Source organism: Canis lupus, chromosome 6 (assembly GCF_011100685.1).
Source record: "Canis lupus familiaris isolate Mischka breed German Shepherd chromosome 6, alternate assembly UU_Cfam_GSD_1.0, whole genome shotgun sequence".
Taxonomy (NCBI): Eukaryota; Metazoa; Chordata; class Mammalia; order Carnivora; family Canidae; genus Canis; species Canis lupus.
The window spans coordinates 57,932,785-57,954,895 of NC_049227.1; the positions used below are offsets into that span (position 1 = coordinate 57,932,785).

At 37.8% G+C, this 22,111-nt stretch overlaps 1 protein-coding gene across 14 annotated transcripts in view; it reads left to right on the forward strand.

The window, feature by feature from the left end:
* HFM1 (helicase for meiosis 1) overlaps positions 1-22,111 on the forward strand; it is a 149,441-nt gene that overhangs the window by 32,138 nt on the left and 95,192 nt on the right. For 10 of the 14 annotated variants that reach the window (XR_005361261.1, XR_005361260.1, XR_005361262.1 and 7 more), the window contains 5 exons: positions 5,676-5,772; positions 10,379-10,491; positions 12,155-12,464; positions 20,937-21,202; positions 21,570-21,617. Coding sequence is in view for 11 of the 14 variants with exons in the window: in XM_038541399.1 (XP_038397327.1) it covers positions 5,702-5,772; positions 10,379-10,491; positions 12,155-12,464; positions 20,937-21,202; positions 21,570-21,617 (808 nt within the window). In the remaining 3 variants the exon portion in view is untranslated. Of the gene's footprint in view, positions 1-1,481; positions 1,584-2,197; positions 2,218-5,675; positions 5,773-10,378; positions 10,492-12,154; positions 12,465-20,936; positions 21,203-21,569; positions 21,618-22,111 lie in introns of those variants that run through there. The other 4 variants (XM_038541398.1, XM_038541400.1, XM_038541406.1 and 1 more) reach the window with 4 other exon arrangements.

Consider the following 22,111-nt stretch of genomic DNA (forward strand, 5'->3'; position numbering starts at 1 on the left):
TCAATAATAAAAAGATACATCACAAAAATTGGCACAGGACTTGAATAGATATTTCTCCAAGAAGATATTCGAAATGTCCATTAAGCATATTAAAAGATGCTCAGTATCATTAGTCTTTAGGGAAATGAAAACCCAAACCACAATGAGATATTACTTCACATCTAATAGGATGACTATAATTTTTTTTAAAAATGGAAAATAATGTGCTGGCAAGGATGTAGAGAAATTTGGGCCCTCTTGCATTATTGGTGGGAGTGCAAAGTGATAACAGCAGCTGTGAAAAAACTGGTGGTTTTTTCAAAAGGTTTAATTTAAAATTACCATATGACTCAGCAATGGCACTCCTAGATGTATAGCTAAACAACTGAAAGCAGGGACCCAATCAGACATCCCTACCCCAATGTTTATAACACCATAGCCCAAAGGTGGAAACTAAGCAAATGTCTACCCACAGATGAAGGGATACACAAAATGTGGCACGCACACACATTGGGATATTCGACTTTAAAGAATGACGGAGACAACATGAGAGACTCCCTAACTCTGGGAAACGAAGAGGGGGTGGTGGAAAGGGAGGTGGGCGGGGGGTGGGGGTGACTGGGTGACGGGCACTGAGGGGGGCACTTGGTGGGATGAGCACTGGGTGTTTTGCTATATCTTGGCAAATTGAACTCCAATTAAAAAAAAATAAAAAATAAAAAAATAAAAAAGAATGACGGGCAGCTCGGGTGGCTCAGCGGTTAGGCGCCGCCCTGGGCCCAGGGCGTGATCCTGGAGACCCGGGATCGAGTCCCACGTCGGGCTCCCTGCATGGAGCCGCTTCTCCCTCTGCCTGTGTCTCTGCCTCTCTCTCTCTGTGTCTCTCATGAATAAATAAATAAGATCTTTAAAAAAAATAAGAAAAAAGAATGACATTCAGATCTGTGCTACAAATGATGAACTTAAAGACGCGCGGAATGAAATAAGCCAGATACAGGACATACGTTGGATTCCGCTCACGAGGTACCTGGAATAGGCAAATCCTAGGGGGGTAAAGGTTACCGGGTACTGGGGGAAGGACTAGGATTTTTTTTTTGTTTGAATTTAAGATTTTGTTTATTCATCCTTGAGAGGCAGAGACCCAGGCAGAGGGAGAAGCAGGCTCCACGCAGGGAGCCCGACGCGGGACTCGATCCCGAGACACCAGGGTCACGCCCTGAGCCAAAGGCGGCGCTCAACCGCGGAGCCACCCGGGATCCCCGGACCTCTATTTAACGAGAACAGGGCACAGCTTATCGACAGAGCAATATTCTCAAAGCTAATTAGCAACTTTTGTTGGAAGAAAAGGGGGCGCGGGAAGGGAGAGCCCCCAGGCCCCGCCGATCCATCGCTGGGAGCTCGCCGCGCCAGGCTGGGGGGCCTCGCGGGGCCGGGGGATAGGCGCTCCTCTCCGCGAACTAGGAGCCCGGAGGTCGCGGGGGAGCGCGGCCGGCCCGAGGTCTCGCGGGGGGACGCTGGCCCGCGAGAACGGGATCCCACGGAGCCGTGGGGGCCCAGTCGGTCCGTGCGTCCCGGCGGTGGCCCACCTTCGGCGTCGAGCTGCGGTGAGGGAGCAGAGCCCGCCCCGGCCCGCGCCGCGCGGGGCCTGGCGGAGGTCGGGCGGGGAGCGGGGCGAGGCCCGAGGCGCTCGGGGCGGGGCGGCCCCTCGCGCGGGCGGGGCTGACGGGAGGACGGCCCTCCCGCCGGGTGACGGAGCCGCCGCTCCGGGCCCCTGGGGTTACGTGAGGGCGGACGCGGCCCCCTCAGCGACTGGAGGCGCGGCCTGCGGGGGCGCTGTAGCCGCCGGGCTCTCCCGCGGTGCGAGCCGGGGCGCTGAAGGCTTCCTCGTGGCGCCCGCGGTGAGGCGCGTGGAGTCGGGGCGGGCCCCGGCAGTCCCGAGGGGGTTTTTGCCTCAGGCCCGGATCGGGCTCCCGGCTTGTCCCCTGGGGACCCGTCCCCGGCGGGGACGCGGAGACCGCGGGTCATCTGTTTCCTCCCCGTGACGGCCGCTGGTTCGAGGGCGTGTCGGGCTCGGCCTCGCTGACTGCCGATTTCTGGCCAGTCTGTCCGAGCTTCTGCGCTTTTGAAATGGGTTTTATTTATTTCTGAGAGTACAAATCCTGAGGAACGACTAAGAGATGAGAGGAATTCATATAATAGGCACTATAGAAGATAAGAAAATGCTGAATTGTCACTGAGGTAATTAGGTAAAGGGCAGGTCACCTCAACAGACAACCGATTATGTAGCCATAGAGTTGAAATATTTTAAGAGTGATTGGAGCAGAAGCAAACACCTAAAAAATAACAGGATTTTATATCACATGCTGAAACTAAAACTTTGTGGAAAATGATCAAACATGCATACTTAGAAAATCTGACTCTAGACCTCCAACTTAAATATAATTAGTTTAAAAATCTAGCATCTTTACGATTACAAATTCATATTAAAACATAGCAAAGTACGTTCTAGGGCCTGTGTTTTAGAGAATATTTATTTATGTAATGAAAGTGCCGAATTAATGATCTTTTAGTACTTTAAAGAATTTGTTGCATGAATCTGAACTAGAAAATATTCCACATTTTTAAATTGAACATTAAAAATTTGGCATAAGGGACGCCTGGCTGGCTCAGCGGTTGAGCGCCTGCCTTTGGCTCAGGGCGTGATCCCGGGATCCTGGAATTGAGCCCCACATTGGGAGCCTGCTTCTCCCTCTGCCTGTGTCTCTGCCTCTCTCTGTGTCCCTCTCATGAATAAATTTTGGCATAAAATTCTAGGTTTCAGGGTTGATGGAAGATAATTTTAAATAAAAATTTTATTTAAAATTATTTTTATAAATTGCTAATGTGTTTATTCCACAATGAATTCTTATGGCTCATTTACCAGGCGCTGTCTGGGTTATTAGAATACATTAGTGAGCAAAAAGTTACTGCTCACTCTAGAGGAAGATAAAGAACCTAAATATATCGTATGCCAGTTAGCTCTGCGTGCTATGAAGAAAAATAATGTACCATACACAAACATTTATTTATTTTCTTAAAGAATTTATTTATTAATGAGCGACACAGACAGAGGCCGAGAGAGAAGCAGGCTCCATGCAGGAAGCTGGATGCGGGACTCAGACTCCATCGCGAGTCTCCAGGATCACGCCCTGGGCTAAAGGCAGGCGCTTAACTGCTGAGCCACCCAGGGATCCCAACGGAGACTTTTATTGTTATTTTTAAAGATTTTTAAAAATTATTATTCATGAAATACACAGGGAGGGAGAGAGGGGCAGAGACACAGGCAGAGGAAGAAGCAGGCTCCATGCAGGGAGCCCCACATGGGACTTTATCTCCGGTCTCCAGGATCACACCCTGGGCTGAAGGCAGTGCTAAACCGCTGAGCCACCCGGGCTGCCCCCAACGAAGACTTTTAGATAAAAGTTGTTTTCTTTCATAGAGGCTCATCAGAACAAAAAATATATAGATGTTTTTATTCTGAACTGAAGCAAGTTATATTTTCTTTTTTTGCCAGAACTAGAAATTGAATCAGAAATTCTTTTGAATATATTTGTTATTTATTTGGGAGGTTTTTGAATTAGTTTATGAAATAATTTTTTTTCCCAAACAAGTATTTTTAATTTATAGGTTCATTTTGTTTGCAGTTTCCTTTAGAATAAAGGATTGAAACACATACATGTAAGCCTTAGGATTTCCTACTTAAATTTTGAGGTATTGAAGCCATATAAAAGTGGTCCAGTGACTTTCAATATTGAAAACTTTTTTTGTTACTTAAAATTATAGTTTTCCTAAGATGAGAAAGGGAATATTTTGTTACTCTTTTTAAAAAAAGATTTGTTTATTTATTTTGAGAGAGAGAGAGGTGAGGGGTGGGACAAGAGGGAGAGAGAATCTCAAGCTGACTCCTTGCTGAGTGTGGAGCAGTCAGGACCCTGAGATCATGAGTTGAAATCCGGCGTTGGAGGTTTAACCCACTGAGCCACCCAGGTTCCCCTATTTGTTACTTTTTGGATACTATAACAACATGATTAGCATTTTCATTCATACTTTATCAGGTATTATTTTCAGTTCTGAAATTGTTTACTTAGATAAAGATGTTAAAGACTCCGTTAGCAGATTTTGGAATGACTCCCTTCTGTCTCTTCTCCCTGTTATCTTAGGTTTCTATTGTTAATACATCGTTTTAGACATTTGTAGAACCATGCTAATTTGTTTCAATTTAACTGTTTCTTTTTGTTGGTGACTAAGTGATTAATAAATTTTAAAAAAATGAAGAGGGCAATTAAACAACTGGGAAGGGAGAAAAAACTCAGTAACTAAAACAATGAAAACTCCTACAACATTCTGAATAAGAACAGTCCTGAGATACACATAGATTTAGCCTCTTATCAGTAGTATTTTGTCAAGGGTGCATGTGGAAACATTCCTGTCTCCTCTACATACTCCCTACATCAGGGAGGACCCAAAATTGAAGGAATATGATCTCACTTGGTAGTATGGATTTCTCCACAAGATGGCACTCATATAGTTCCTTTGATTTTAGTTTCTATCCTAAGAAAAGAATTGTAATATATTAACTATCACAGTAAATAGAAATATGATTTATGTTTTATGGTTTGTGCATCTATTTCATGTTTTGTCATATAGAATTTTCTATCATGTTTCAGAATTTAGAAAAAAAATGAGATGTAGTGTTGATGTGCAGGGGAAAGAATGGCAAGGTGAATGGAACAATGTATGTGTCTGTAGAAATGGTTCTTCAGTTTCCTGTTAAGTTTGAGACTTTGTACAGCCCTAGAATTTTATTATATCCCCAGGTGGCCAGCACTGAATGTTTTTATCCTTTATATTTAGATACTATCTATTAATGTAAAAATTGTCTTTTTAGAAAGGAATGTAAACATTTCTATATATGCCTTACGCAATGTGAATGTAAACAGATATATATACATTAAACTTGCAAATTTTTTTTATTTTGGAAAAGTTCAAACATATACAAAATTGACAGAACATTATACTGAACTCCATGTACCTATTATATAGCGGTAGCAGTTATCAACTCATTACCAATATTCTTTCATCAATACCCCTTTATCTCTCCCCATTTATTTTTGAAGCAAACCTCTACATATGTATTTGGCATATTGTTAGAGACACATTCGTGATAAAATGTATTATCCTAAATCAATAATAATGGTGTGAACAAAGTATTAAGAGCCCAAAAGGAGTGATTAATTCTGTCTTGGAGAACAAGACAAACTCAGAGAAGCCTTTGAAAAAGAAATGTCGTTTGACCAATACATGAAGGATGAGTAAGGATCTGGAAGTAAGGAAATGGAAGAAAACACATTATAAGCATTGGTACAGTATGAAGAGAGGGGTGCAAATGTGAATATGTATGAATGAGTGGAGAACAGAAAATAATGTATTTGAATATTGAGGCACTTTGGAGGAAGCTGCAGAAGATACAGCTGGAAAGATGGTCTGTGGTTATCCTGGGAAATTAATAATTATAGTTCATGTATTCAGAAATATTTTTGTACAGATCTGTAAAACTAAGAACAGATCTGTAAAACTAAGTTCTGAATAACTAAGATATAAACTAAATATTAATATTAATAACAAAAATATAAACTACTTTTTCTATATTTTGGTAGATTTGTGACACATTCCAGTTTTAACAATGCTGAAATCAAATGACTCCTTGTTTTCTTTGGATACTTTGTTTTTTGAAAAACCAGATGAAGCTGAAAAGTAAGTCTGCCTTAAAGGATAACATAGTATATTGTTTTAGAGATACTTGATTTTTGAGGAGTTTTAATTTTCTTTCTGGAAATATACAAATAAATGAGGCATCAATAGAATGATATTTCAGGTATATATTTGGTAAACATGGAATTCAGATATAAGGGAGTAACTGAAGTTTAACATCTTAAATACTGTAACTTAAGAAATAGAGTGGATTCTTGTCTATTTTGCTTTCATTTGTTTGCATTTCTGGTTTGTTCCAATTATTTTTGGCAAAGGTAAAGACTTGAAGTAATGGTCAAACAGTAGCCCTGGACAAATAGTGATGGCACCTTTTGAAAACAGAATGGGCAGTGTGCCAAAAGCCAAATATGATGGGCAAATTCATTGTAGGCAGGAAGTAGGGGTGGAAATAAAGATGTGGCACCTAAGGAAATAAGAACAGAGAATAGTCTGTAAAATACAGGTTTTTATGGATTTTCACATGTAAATTGTTCTCACTTCTAAGTTTTCTACATATTCTATTGTATTATCTTTTTTTTTTTTTAAGATTTTATTTTTGAGTAATCTCTATACCAGTGTGGGGCTAGAACTCACAGGATCAAGAGTTGCATGTTTCACTGACTGAGCCAGCCATGCAACCCTGTGTTATCTTTTTTTTTTTTTTTAAATAAGGAAGCATTGAGTATTTATTGCTTCATTAATTTTTTTCATTTATTCAAATATTAACTCAAATATTGATTGAATGCTAAAAGGGATATAAGAAGGATGAGACAGACTTTTACTTCAAAAGAACTTAAAATCTATTTGAGGAGATTAAGCATACATATGGAAATGTCATCAATAAATAACATGACTATAATTCATTCAGATTTGGATGCTTTGAGACTGAAAGAGTGCATCCAATTTGCACAACAGGTGTTAATCAGGCCTGTCCTGGGCAAAATGCAAAATATATTTGTCTTTCTAACAACACAGAGTCAAAAAAGGTGTGAAGGAAATATTAGCCTATATTCACACAATGAAATTTCAGATTTGGAGGGAGTACAGACTGATTGGGTTAGGCTCTATGGTAATGGGGAGAGACTTCGTGAGACCTTGAAGGATTTGGTAATTCTAAAAAGCAGAGAAGAGGAGGCCACTTGAAGGCAGAATTTAACAGCAAGAAAAAAGAATGGAGGTGGGACAATTTGCAATACTTTTAGGAGAGAGTGTATAGAGAAGTTTTCTGGAACAGAAGGTTCATAAAGGAGAAACAATTAGACATAAAGTTAGAAAAATAAACTGAGGATAGGTTGTGGTGGATGTTAAGGGCCAGATTAAGGATCTTGGACATGACTTTGTATGTGTTAAAAGCCATGGAACTAAATCAATAAACATTTATTGACTAATATGCCTAATTATGTAAACACTTGCCAAGTATTATCAATGTGAATGGAACTAGAAACAAACCCTTAAGTGTTTATGATCTAGGAGTGGTATCAGACTGATCTATCTATCATTAATCTTTCTATATGCCTATATATCTATATTAGACCTACATACAGATACACACAATATAAGAGAACTGTGATAAATATTATAGGTTCAAATAGTACTTAAGATGACGGAAGGATTTAAGCTTGATTTTGAATGAATGTAAGCACTATGGCCTTGAACAGTGGCTGGAACATAGTACTCAGTAAATAGCTATTGAATAGATTAATGAAAGAATGAAAGAGTTGAACTTCTATAGATAGATATGGGATAGGGTCATGTCCAGTGACAAGCAGAGTAAAGGAAATATTTTTGAACAAAGATGAGGGATAGAATGCATTATCTATTTGATATTCAAGTAGTTCACTTTGGCCTGGACTGTAAGTTCCCTAGTGTAGGAGAGTTAAAATTGTAAGGTAGCCTAAGGCCATTTGGACATTTGGCATTCTTTGGAAACCACTGAAGTATTTTGAATGGAATCTAATTATAATGAAAACAATTCTAAATTAATGTGATAGGAGTGTGTAAAATATATTAGTGAATACATAAATTGATTAGAGCTTTGATTGGAATAGTGACAGTGGAAGTACAAGGAAATAACAAATTCAAGAAGCATAAAGAAGATGCTGTAAGACCTGGCATATGTCTGGATATAGTAGGTAAAAGATTATGCTATAATTTGGATTCTGGATGGGTAAGGGAATGATGACACCTCTAGAAAATAGGAAAATTATAAGGCAGATTTGATTTTATGGGGAGGCTGGATAGTAGAATTAGATGTGTGCTTTTTTTTTTAAAATATTTTATTTATTATTTATTTATTTAAGTCACAGACAGAGAGAGAGAGAGGCAGAGTCACAGGCAGAGAGAGAAGCAGGCTCCATGCACCAGGAGCCCGATGTGGGATTCGATCCCGGGTCTCCAGGATCGCGCCCTGGGCCAAAGGCAGGCGCCAAACCGCTGCGCCACCCAGGGATCCCAGATGTGTGCTTTTTGTATATTGTTAATACCTTTCTTAGATTTTCTAGAATTAGGTATATTATAAGGCAGATTTGATTTTATGGGGAGGCTGGATAGTAGAATTAGATATGTGCTTTTTTTTTAAAATTTTTATTTATTTATGATAGAGAGAAAGAGAGGCAGAGACACAGGCAGAGAGAAGCAGGCTCCATGCACCGGGAGCCCGACGTGGGAATCGATCCTGGGTCTCCAGGATCGCGCCCTAGGACAAAGGCAGGCGCCAAACCGCTGCGCCACCCAGGGATCCCAGATGTGTGCTTTTTGTATATTGTTAATACCTTTCTTAGATTTTCTAGAATTAGGTATATTATAAGGCAGATTTGATTTTATGGGGAGGCTGGATAGTAGAATTAGATATGTGCTTTTTTTTTTAAATTTTTATTTATTTATGATAGAGAGAAAGAGAGGCAGAGACACAGGCAGAGGGAGAAGCAGGCTCCATGCACCGGGAGCCCGACGTGGGAATCGATCCTGGGTCTCCAGGATCGCGCCCTAGGCCAAAGGCAGGCGCCAAACCGCTGCGCCACCCAGGGATCCCAGATGTGTGCTTTTTGTATATTGTTAATACCTTTCTTAGATTTTCTAGAATTAGGTATATTATAAGGCAGATTTGATTTTATGGGGAGGCTGGATAGTAGAATTAGATATGTGCTTTTTTTAAAAATTTTTATTTATTTATGATAGAGAGAAAGAGAGGCAGAGACACAGGCAGAGGGAGAAGCAGGCTCCATGCACCGGGAGCCCGACGTGGGAATCGATCCTGGGTCTCCAGGATCGCGCCCTAGGCCAAAGGCAGGCGCCAAACCGCTGCGCCACCCAGGGATCCCATGATGTGTGCTTTTTGTATATTGTTAATACCTTTCTTAGATTTTCTAGAATTTAGGTATATACCAGACACAGGATGCCCAGTGATTGGTCTGCAATAAAAACCCTGGGCACTGAATATCTAATGAGCCCCCTCATTGGCAACACTTCATACATGTTGTTACAGCTTGTTCCTGAGGGAATTAAAGATGTCCTGTGTTACTGTACTGGGAGAGGGCCTTTGGAAGCTTGTTCTTGGTTTCCCCTGAACTTTGCCTCATAATCATGAGTAGGATGATTTGCCCTTTGAATTAGTCCAGGGAATCATTGGCTCTGGGGTAATCTTGGGGCCCCTCTTGACAATCCTAAATTTCAAATGCTTTGGCCTATTATCAGACAGTCTGTCAGGACATTGTTAGATAATGTGTTGTAGATTTTTTATTTGGAAAATATAGCTAAAGTAGCTATGCATTATTTGCTATGAAAGGCAGTAAAGTAAAAGACTGGCTCTCACTTTTAATAGCTTAAAATCCTAAATGAAGAGAGTAAAAAAAAACAAATCATAAAATCCTTGCTGCTTGGCATAAACAGTGTATGTGGTACTCTTCTCAAATATATTTCCTGTCACTTAATACTTATCTTTTTGTTCTAGTGAAGGGCAAATCAATGTTTTTTGAAAAGGAAACATTAAAACATTATATGTTAATAGGATCACAGCTGAAAGATAAGGAGAGGTAGTAGTTCACAATACCAACAAGGTGCCAAAATCTCAACAACTATAGGTTTACAAAGTGATTGTCAGTTTCAACTGGTTTCTTGGATTTTCTGTGGTTTATAGGTGGTTCTGGATCAAGACTTTTTGGGTTAGCACAGTAATTTGTAATGTTTTAGGAATACTCTAGAATACCAGTAGTAGTGTCATTTACACACTGATGACACATGATTAGTTGTGAGGTGTGTCATAAGTAACTTGTTACTTGTGATAGGATACTAACGTTTCAGAATGATTTACTACTTTTTTTTTTAATATGGAGTAGATTTAAGATTCTTGTCACAAGTGTTTGAATTGGAGAAAAAGAGATGGAGTTATAGTCAATATTTAGATAGCATATCTCACATAGCAGTGTTATTAATCCTATGACACACAAGGGAAAAGATTGAGAACACTGCTGTGTATACAGATACATCAAATTCACCATAGAAAATTAATTTATAGGATGTTTATCTAGGAGTCTGTAATTGAGTAATGTTTAATTAATAATTTCTGATGTAACTTTATTAACGTATCTTCATACCTTTATATTTTGTATAGCTATCCAGACAATGAAAAATTATTGGATTGGTTTCTCCCACCTGTTCCATTGATTTCAGAAATTCCAGATACTCAGGCATTAGAGGAGGAAATAGAAAGTCATAAACTGTTAGGTAAACCATCACATATTTGTTATGAAGTTATTAAACCCATGCAACTTATGTCAATGTAAAAAATCTAGTAACACATTAAAGTATTAATTCCTTTATTTTAATGGAATAAAATGATAGAGACTTATTTTGTTCAAAATAGTGCTCACCGGGGATCCCTGGGTGGCGCAGCGGTTTGGCGCCTGCCTTTGGCCCAGGGCGCGACCCTGGAGACCCGGGATCAAATCCCACGTCGGGCTCCCGGTGCATGGAGCCTGCTTCTCCCTCTGCCTGTGTCTCAGCCTCTCTCCTCTCTCTGTGTGACTATCATAAATAAATAAAAAAAAAATTAAAAAAAAAAACAAAAAAAACAAAATAGTGCTCACCGAATCTAAAAATCTAAAACATTTTCCTTTCTATACATATATACATATATATATGCATATTAAATGTATACAGTACACTATCACACACATGTTCTATTGTATGAATTTGTTTCCTCTTACTATTAAAATTGTTGGTCCCATTTAGTTTTTGTCTTGCCTTTTACTAAAGGTAGGATCCTCTCTGGCTTAGGAAAACCACGTTCCTGAAAAAAACAGGATGTGGAATATTATATATAGTTTGGTACCATTTTTATAAAGTTAAAGACAAGCAAGCATATTCAAACAATATATGTGATCTTATGTGGTATTACTATTTTTTAAATATTTTATTTATTTGTTCATGAGAAACACAGAGAGAGAGAGAGAGAGACAGAGACAGAGAGAGAGGCAGAGACACAGGCAGAGGGAGAAGCAGGCTCCATGCAGGGAGCCTGACGTGGAACTTGATCCCCGGTCTCCAGGATCACACCCTGGGCTGAAGATGACACTAAACCGCTGACCCACCCAGGCTGCCCTTATGTGGTATTATTGATAACATTTTGATTTTTAAATTTGGTGGTAGTTCATTTATGTATATCTTAAGCTTTGTAATTTGTATATATTATATACATGAAAATATACATTATTTATATCCCTATACGTACCAAATAATATATAGGTTACACAAGCTATATATACCATACACATAGATGATAAAGCAAATTTAAGCCCTAATAAGGCCTCCAGATTCCTCCCAACCTTTCAAAGATGCTTGTAAAGTCTCTGTAAAGAAACTTTAAACATTTTGCCACCCTGATGAAATCATACCTTTATCTTGATTTTAGAAGCAGTATTACAAAATTAAAAGCATTGTATCATGTATTTTAATACTTAAATTCAGTAACATTTTGTATGATTGGTCATTGTATGTATTTCTGTGTGTAGATTGGCTATATAAATTTTCAGATCCTCATAATTGTATAATTATATGTCATTTTTAGTAGATAAAATACTTAAAGGTATAATTATGGTTATTTCTGAGGGTCAGAAATTAAACCTATTTTATAATGTAGGTTTTACATAAATTTCAAATTTCAATAATCCTTGATTGAGTGCCCTTCAGTGATATGTCCAGTAGCAGTACCAATCATCTGTAGTTCAAAACCATATGTGATATTACAGATTCTCTTGTTATTGTATGAATAACTTTCATGTTTACCTCGTCAATTGTTTTGAAAATTTTTATTAAATTTTTTCATGGTCATTTTGAAAGTTTATTTTCGTGGAGAACATATATTAATTAATATATTCCATTTTTGTAGGTCAGGAAGAAAGGCCAAAAATGTTACCATCAAATTTAAAGATGACTAATGAAAACACAAATTATATTTCACCAACACAAAAATTCCAATTTGCCTTTTCCTCAAATAAATGTGAAACAGGTGATCTGAATTTAACAGAAGCAGGTAACCATGACTTACCACGTGTTCCTGGGAAGCTGACCTATGGTTCTCAGAAATACAAAAATCACATTGGCACCGAGATAGCACCTGAGAAAAATGTTTCAGGTAATACAAAATTAGTAAATTTTGCAGAAGATAAAGGAGAGAGCACATCAGCCTTCCGAAAAAGGTAATTAATTAAATGAAACACCGAAGACTCAGTAATAAAGGTGGATATTTATGATATGTCCAAATGTATGAAGTATAATAGAATCTAAATGAGAAAAACAGCAACAACAAATAGGGTTTACTATATACCAGATGCTTTGTTAACTCTGGGATTCTAGTCATAGGTTCTTGCCTTTAGAGAGCTACAACTTAATGGAGGAAAGACGGTAAATAATGAAAAATAATTGATTAAATACTTAATACTACAATAATTATTTTGATGAGGTATATGATTATAACAAAGGTTCTTAAACTTTTTATTGTTGGGACCCTTTACACTTAAAAATTATTGAGGATTCCCAACAGTTTTTGTGTATGTGGTTATGTCTATCGATATTTAACTATATTAGAAATCAAAATTGAAAAAATTTAAAAGGTAAATGATGCTTTAGTAATAATTAGAAAATTGTTTTGATACTATGAACTCTTTGAAAAGGTCTCAACCATTCTTTGAGAATCGCTGTTACAGCTCTGAAGCATCAGGGAAGGCTTTCCTGAAGAAATAGTATTTAAACTTAGCCTTAAGGAAGAATAGGATTAAACTAAGGGCAAATAAAAGAGAATATTCCAGGCAGAAGGAATAGTATGTGCAAAAGATATAAGGTAGCACAGAGCTTGACCTATTCTTAGAAAATTTCCTTTTGGGTAAAATCAGAATTCAGAGAGGTAAGGTTTAGAGGGAGCAAGTCATTCAGAGTCACATAGCCTGTGATAAACTTTGTGCTTTTTCTTAAGGCATTGTTTCTTCAACTGTGGCCTGTGAACCCACTCTATCAGAATCACCTGGAGTGCTTGTTAGAAATTTGGATTCCTGGGTCCTACCTTAGGCCTGTTGAATTACAGTCTAGCTGAAGGTGGGGAAGGGACCCAGGAATTATCAACAGTTTTTCTGCATGATTGTTATGCACACTAAAGTTTGAAAGCAAGTGTTTTAAGGTCCTGCATTTTAACCAGAAGAATAAAATTAGTTTTTTTTTTTAAATTTAAAGTCCACTTTGGCATTAGTATGATGAATCAGAAGGGAACTAGAATCTGTTGTGAAAGGTTACTTTAAGAAGGTTTATTTATTTTATTTTACTTTATTTTATTTTATTTTATTTTATTTATTTCATTTCATTTCATTTTATTTTATTTTTTGTTATTAATCTAGGTGAGAGAGAATGGGAGCCTGATGTTGACTGTAGTAGCAAGGATGAGAGAGTTCAGAGTGATTTAGGAGATAGAATCCCATAGGACCTAAATGATTATTAGATATGACCCCTGACTCCCAAGTTATCTGACTTGAGCCAGAACAGTGAAGGATGGTAGTGCCCTTTCATAATATAGAAAACTATTAAAGAAGAACAGATTTTGGGGATGGTGATGAGTACAGATTTGGACATGTTGAGTTTGAGTATCTATAAATTGTCCAAATAGAGAATTCGATGCATGGGTTTAAAGATTCAGAAGAGCTCTAGTTGATAGGTTTTGTTTTCTCTGTGACATAAGAAATGAGATCATTTGTGGAGTTGGAGGGAAAAAGTGGGAGTATTGAGCATGTATGAGAAGAGTGGAGGAGATTATGGAAAATGGGAAAGCAATCCAGTTAGAATAATGGTAGGATTGTTGGGCACTCTGAAGAGCCCAGTTGCTGTTGATGTCTATGAATTTTTTTTTATAACATCTCTATTAAGATATAACTTGGGGCACGTGGGTGGCTCAGATAGTTAAGCATCTAACTCTTGGTTTTGGCTCTGGTCATGATCTCAGGGTTGTGAGATAGAGCCCTGCATGGGGCTGCTTGCACAGCAGGGAGTCCACTTGAGATTCTCTCCCTCTCCCTCCCCACTCTGTTCTTCCCCCTGCTCATACTCTCTCAAACAAATAAAATCTTAAAGAGATATAACTCACGTGAAAATTCACTCTTCTGAAGTATACAGTTCATTGGTTTTTAGAATATTCACTGAGTTGGATAATCATCACTACTATCTAATTTTAAAACATTTTCATCCCCCTCAAAGAAACTGTATTCATTATTGATCACTCCCCTTTCCAACTCCTCATTCTCCTCCTCCTCCCCAGCCCCTGGCAACCACTAATCTTTCTGTTTTTATGCATTTATGTATTCTAGACTTTCATGTAAGTAGAATTATCCAATGTCTGGCCTTTCGTGTCTGGCTTCTTTCACTTAGCATAATGTTTTCAAGGTTTATCCATATTATGTCATGTATCAATACTTCATTCTTTTTATGGTCAAATAATATTCCATTGAGTGGACAATACAACATTTTGTTTATCCATCTATCAATTCTTGGGCATCTGGATTGCTTTTACTTTTTGGCTGTTACTAATAATGTTGCTCTGAACATTCATGTACAAGTTTTTGTATGAATTTATTTTTAAATTCTTTTGGATTTATACCTAGAACTGAAATTGCTGGGTCATATGGTAACTATATACTTAGCTTTTTTGAGAAACTGCTAAATTATTTTCCAAAGTAACTGCATCAATTCACAGCCCTACAAACAACATGTGAGGGTTTCAATTTCTCTACATCCTTGTCAGCAGTTGTTATGGTTTGTTTTTATTTTATTTTATTTTATTTTTTAATTAATTAATTTATTTTTATTTATGATAGTCACAGAGAGAGAGAGAGAGAGAGGCAGAGACACAGGCAGAGGGAGAAGCAGGCTCCATGCACTGGGAGCCTGATGTGGGATTCGATCCCAGGTCTCCAGGATCGCATCCTGGGCCAAAGGCAGGCGCCAAACCGCTGCGCCACCCAGGGATCCCTGTTTTTTTTTAATGTAGCCATTCCACTGGGTATGAAGTGACATCTCATTGATTAGCATTTCCCTAATGACTTATGGTATTGGGCATCTTTTCATGTGATTATTGGTTATTTGTGTATGATTACCTTTGTAGTAATGTCTTTTCAGATTCTCTGCTTTTTAAGTTGGGTTTTCTGTCTTTTTATTGTTGAGGTGTAAGAGTTCTTTATATATTCTGGATAAAATTCTTTTATCAGTTGTATGCTTTGGTAATATTTTTCCTATTCTTTGTGTTGGTTTTCTTTCACTTTTTTGATAATACCCTTAGCACTCCAAAAGTTTTAAATTTTGATGAGTCCAACTTATCTAATTTTTCTTTTGTTGCTTGGGCTTTTGGTGTCATATCCAAGAAACCATTGCTTAATCCAAGGTTGTATAAAGATTTACTACTACATTTTCTTTTAAGATTTTTATAGTTTTAGCTCTTACATTTAGGTCTGTAATCTTTTATTTATTTACTTTTAAGATTTTATTTTTTCATGAGGGAGAGAGAGGCAGAGACACAGACAGAGGAGAAGCAGGCTCTATGCAGGAAGCCTGATGTGGGACTTGATCCCAGGACTCCAGGATCATGCCCTGGGCCAAAGGCAGGCACCAAACCACTGAGCCACCCAGGGATCCCCCATATAATCTATTTTTTAAAAAGACTTTTTATATTGATTTATTTTAGAGAGAGAGAGAGAACATGAGCAGGGGGGAGGAGCAGAGGGAGAGGTATAAGTAGACTCAGTGCTGAACACAGAGCCTGACATGGGGCTTGATCCCAGGAGTATGAGATCATGACTTGAGCTGAAATCAAGTCAGATGCTCAACTTACTGAGCTACTCAGGTCTATTTTAGAGCTTACTGAGCCGCTAGGTCTATTTTGAGTTAATTTTCAATGTGGTGCAAGGTAGAAATCCAGCTTCATATTTTTTGCATGTAGATATTCTGTTGTTCTTGCACCATTTGTTGAAAAAACTATTCTTACCCCATTGAATGTCATAGCACCTTAACTGAAAATCAGTTGACTGCAAATATAGGGTATAGGGGAAGGTTTCTGACCCCAATCAATTCTCTGCATCTCTGATACTGATGGGTGTCCAACAATTCAATTCTGTATTCATACTACCTCCCGGAATTAGCATCACATCTTACAGGCTAAGGGCTCAATTCCATAAGACTGCCCCACTTCAGATGTCATCCACAGACAGGGTTCCAGGCTACCCAAATTTCTGCCTTGCAGAATACAAATTTAGGGGTTTCCATAACCCCCACATTAGGTTTAATAATTTTCTAGAATGACTTATATAACTGAGGAAAACACTATACTTATGTTTACCAAATCATTATAAAGGATACAATCCAAGAACAGCCAAATGGGAGAGATGCATAGAGCAAGGTATGGAGAAGGAGGGTGTGTAGAGCTTCAATGCCTCTTCAAGTATATCACCTTATGAGCACCTTAGTGTGTTTACAACCTTAAAAAAAAAAAAAAGATTTATTTATTTTAAGGAGAGAGCTCATGAGTGTACATGTGGGCTAGAGGGCGAGAAGTAGACTCCACACTGAGTGAGGCTGTATAAAGGTTTACTACTACGTTTTCTTCTAAGATTTTTGTAGTTTTAGTCCTTACATTTATTTTTTTAAAGCTTGTATTTATTTTAGAGAGAAAGCAGGAGCAGGGGAAAGAGCAGAGGAAGAGGCACAAGCAGACTGCACTGAGCGTGGAGCTCAACTAGGGCTGGATCCCACAACCCTGACATTATGACCTGAGTCGAAATCAAGAGTTAGATGCTCTACTGCCTGAGCCATCCAGGCACCTCTGTTTACTACCTTTGATGCTCTCTGAACCTCCCATCATTTAGGAGTTTTTCCTTTATGGTAGTTTCCTTAGGTAGGCACGATTGATTAAATCATTGGCCATTGGTGAGTGATTGAACCCAATCTCCATTCCTCTTTCTTCCTTGGATGTCACAGATAAGGCTAAAAGTTTAACCTTTTCTAATTAGGGTTTATTTTTTTCTGGCAATTAACCCCCATCCTGAAGCTATGCAGGGGTCCTACAGGAGTAATTTCACTAGCATAAACTCGAGTATGGTTGAAAGGAGTTTGTCATGAATAACAAAAGATGCTTTTTATCACTTCTATCACATGAAATTCCAAGGGTTTTAGGAACTCCGTGCCAGGAACTAGAACAAGACCAAATGTATGTTTCCTATTATGCCAGTGAGGAAACTATCTACTAAATAAAGGTTTATTTCTGGACTCTCAATTCTATTCCATTGACTGATATGTCTTTCCTTATGCTTTACATAAGGACCTATCCCACAATGTCTTGATTGCTGCTGTAGCTTTTGTTGTGAAGTTTCAAATTGGAATGTGTGAATCCTCCAATTTTGTTCCTTTTTTCAAGATTTTCTTGGCTTTTCTGGGTTATTTGCATTTTCGTATGAATGTTACAATAAACTGGTCAATTTCTGCAAAGGAGCCAGCTGGGATTTTGATGGGGAACATGTTGATTCTGTAGATCAACTTGAGCTTTACCATCTTAATAACATTAAGTCTCCTGGTTTGTGAACATGGAATATCATTACATTTGTTTAAATTTTCTTTAATTTCTTTCAGTAATGTGAGATTTTCAGTGGACAAGTCATACTTATTTTGTTAAGTTTATTCCTAAATACTTTATTCTTTTTGATGCTCTTATAAATGGACTCAAATTTTTTTTCAGATTGTACATTGCAAGTGTATAGACATCAATAATTGATTTTGGTATATTGATCTTATATCTGTAGTCTTGCTGCTGCTGCTGACTCTCAATTTTAATGTTCAGAGTGTTGAATCATCTACCAAACTGCTTTTTCCAGTAGTATTCCCCTGCCTGTCTGCAATTATTTTAAAGATTTTTTAATTTATTTTTTATGAGAGGGAGAGAGCACAAGCAGGGGGAGCTGTAGAGGGAGAGGGAGAAACAGGCTCCCCCGCCCCCTCAGCAGGGAGCCTGATGCAATGCAGGGCTTGATACCTGGACACCAGGATAATGACCTGAGCAGAAGGTAGATGCTCAACTGACAGCCACCCAGGCACCCTGCAGTTATTTTAAAAAGTAGATAGATTCATCTAGGATTTGAGGTTTTGCAAGATAAGTATGTTAAAAGGATAAAAGAGAATTGGAATTTAAAATATTAGTAAAAGAGTGGTAAAAAAGATAGGCCATGGAATCTAAGTCCATTAAAGGTAGATGAGAAAAGAGAAGGGAAGATAGTTTGGGAGAAAATAAAGAGTTTCATTACAATAAATTTGCTTTTTGACCTCATTGATACCTTGTGCAAACAAGCTAAAAAGATAAGAGGCTGTGGTCAGAGAATGATAGAATGATTGATTTGAGAGGAGGAGCAGTTCTGGATAATGACAGTATTTAAGATCAGAGAATAACAGGTGAATGAGATTGTTTGAAGGAGAAAGCCACTGGAGATGAGTGCCTAAGAAATGGAGAGGAGAGGATTTTGAATGTTTCATCTAGGTGAATTTTTTTTTCAACTCTGTGAATATTGAAGTAACATAGATGGTGACAGAATTTGGAAGTGAGAGGAAAAGATTGTAGAGTGTCCAGACGTTGATATATGATATATGCCATGGGCTACAAGGTGCTATAACTAGTTAGCACAAATACTTTTGTAAGAGAATGGAAGAATAATGATGTAGATTTGGGATGGAGAAGGCACAGAGTCTCATCCCTCAAGTGCACTTGGATATGGAAAAAATGAGCAGTTTCTACTTCAGTTTTTTAAGAAGCAAGAGTTATTTTTAGGGCGATGCAATATTTTTGTTAAGACCAGGAAGAAACTGTAACAATCAGTGAAGAAGTTGAGGACATAGGGGAGTTACTGGAGTGGGAGTTCCAGAGGAACTAGGAAGAATCTGAGGTCCAGAGAATTTAGGTAACTAGCACATGGATGATGTCCTTATAGGTCACAAAACTTATTTCAAATTCTAAAGTCACACAGCTAGAAAGTAGAAGAGCTCTGGATTTAAACCCAGGTTTGACTGTTTCCGAAGTCCATGCTTTTAACTGATATGACAGCTTATAGCAAGGAGTCATCCTGTGGCATAAGTTGTTTTTCTTGTCCTCAATACCATTTTTTTTCTCAATACCATTTTGTAATCAAATTCTACTATATTATCCAAAACTAACCATCTGCTTTTGATTTTTCAATCTTCAAAGATAGAACTGCTGGCATTGGAGGATGCAGCCCTACAGTTTGTTCTGAAGTGTATTTCTCATTCTATAGTGTTTTTAAAGATTCCTTCTTTCTTATATGGAAACATGTTGTTAAAATTGATAGTAAAAATTATTCAGAAAGTCTTTTGTATTTGCACAATACTTGTTTGGATGTCATTTCTTATAGAATTCTGTAAGACTAGTATCTTCTGTCATGTCCTACTTATTTTGTAAGTAATATTTTGTAATACAACAAGTATTGTATTAGGAGCTCTTTTTAAAAAAAAATTTATTTTTTGAGATAGAGAGAAAGCCCATATGTGCACAAGAGGGGGTGGAAAAGGGCAGAGAGAGGGAGAGAGAATCTTTTTTTTTTTTTTAAGATTTTATTTATTTATTCATGAGCGACACAGATAGAGAGAAAGGCAGAGACACAGGCAGAGGGAGAAGCAGGCTCCATGCAGGGAGCCCGATGTGGGACTCAATCCCGGGACTCCAGGATCAGGCCTTGGGCCAAAGGCAGGTGCCAAACCGCTGAGCCACCCAGGGATCCCGGAGAGAGAGATTCTTAACCAAGCTCCATACTCCATACTCCAAGCTCCATACTCCATACTCCATACTCCAAGCTCCATACCCTAAGTGGGGCTTGATCCCAGAAGCCTGAGATCATGACCTGAGCTAAAATCAAGAGTTGGATGCTTAATCCACTGGGCCACCCAGGCACCCCTGTATTAGGAACTTTAATGGTCACTTCCTTAGGGCTATGGTGAATAAATAAGTTTGATGGGTTGTCTTTTGATCAGTTGAATATAATAAATTGCAATCTTAAAGATGGCCCATGTTTTGCAAAGAAAATACTTCTTTGCAAAGTATTCTTCTTGATGCCTATACTTAGTATTATTTATATTAAAATGATTAGTGGATAATGTTTGGGAAGTTGATGCTGTTACTGACAAGAAGCCACAATACCTGTCTACATGGGCCTCTCCACATGGTTGCCTGTGTATTCTTATGATGTAGTGGCTAGTTCTTCCGAATGTGAATGATCCAAGAGAGTATGCAAAAGTGTCAGGATCTTTTGTGACCTTCCCTTGGTAGTCACGCACTTGTACTTCTGCAATACTCTGCTAGTCATGTGATTCTGACCTGACATGAAGTCCTAATTTGAAAAGGGTCTGAATAGCAGGAGACAGATATCCTTGGAGCTGTCTCAGGGGTTCTTCTGTAAGGGATTTGAATTTCTGAAAAGTGACATAATTCAGTGGTAAATTTAGCAAGTTATATTTTAGGAGAAAGATTACATTTTATGTTTGAATAAACCATAATTTATGGGGCATTTTTAAAGGGGCCAATAGTTTTTCCCATTTCTAAGCAGCTGTTACAAGTACAAACATGTTTTGTTTTGTTTTTTGTTTTGCAGATTATTTAAAATATCTGACAATATACATGAGGGTGTTTATTCTAATGACAGTACAAACTTGGAGTCTTCTGTTGGCTCAGTGAAAATTGTCCCAACAGAAATGAACAAAGGGGAATCATGGAAATGTAGCAATAGTAAGCAGAAACATCAATATTCAGACATTAATATGTTTACAGCAAGCAATGCTGTTTCAGCTTCTGAAATCAGAGAAGACATATTCAAAGGACCAACTTTTTCAGTTGCATCCCAACCTCATGAAGTTCAAGGTAATTCCTTGCTTTTTCAGTTGGTTTTATAATGGTACAAACTGGTCTGTATTTTTCAGCATTAAGGAAGAATAAAAAAATAATAAATTTGAGTAGGTTATCTGTGTAAAATTTCTGCATTTCTTGATCATATTGCATTTTACAACTATGATCTAGGGTGCCTGATCTAGGGTCAGTTGGTAGAGCAGGGTCATGAGTTCAAGCTCTGTGTTGGGTGTGGGGCCTACTTAAAAAAAATACAAAATGAAATAACTATGATCTAAAATTTAACTGTGCTCTTAATAAAAAAGTTATACTAGTTTTATTAAACCAGTTTGCATGGGAGAGATTAAAAAATACTTGTATAAATTTGTTGAATTTTTTTTAGGGGTAACAGAAAATGATTTAGATTCTTTGAAGGCTGTCACAGAAATCCGTATCCTTTAAATTATTTTACTACAGCAGCTTTATGTTTGAAATAAAAATCTGTAAGCATATTATTCCATTGTGTCTTTTTTTTTTTTTTTGGTTGACAAAGAAAAAGAAGGAAAAGTGAATCTTTTGAATCACGTAAGAGATCCAGTGTGTGTGATTGTCAGTGCTATTCAATGTGTGGTCTGCAGACTGGTGCCAGTTTGTGAATTGCTTGTTACCAGTTTGTGATAAGATAAGTACAGAAATAAGATTTGAATTATTGGCTGAATTCTGAGCATATTTACTTACAAACAGATACAGATAATTTCTTACACTTTGGTTAAGGATAGCATATTTGGATAAACATGGCTAGTGGAAATAAATGAGAATGGGACATTCTGTGGATTGGGAAATTTTTTTTAAGATTTTTATTTATTCATTAGAGACATATATCTATATGAGAGAGAGAGAGAGAGAGAGGCACAGACAGAGGCAGAGGGAGAAGCAGGCTCCATG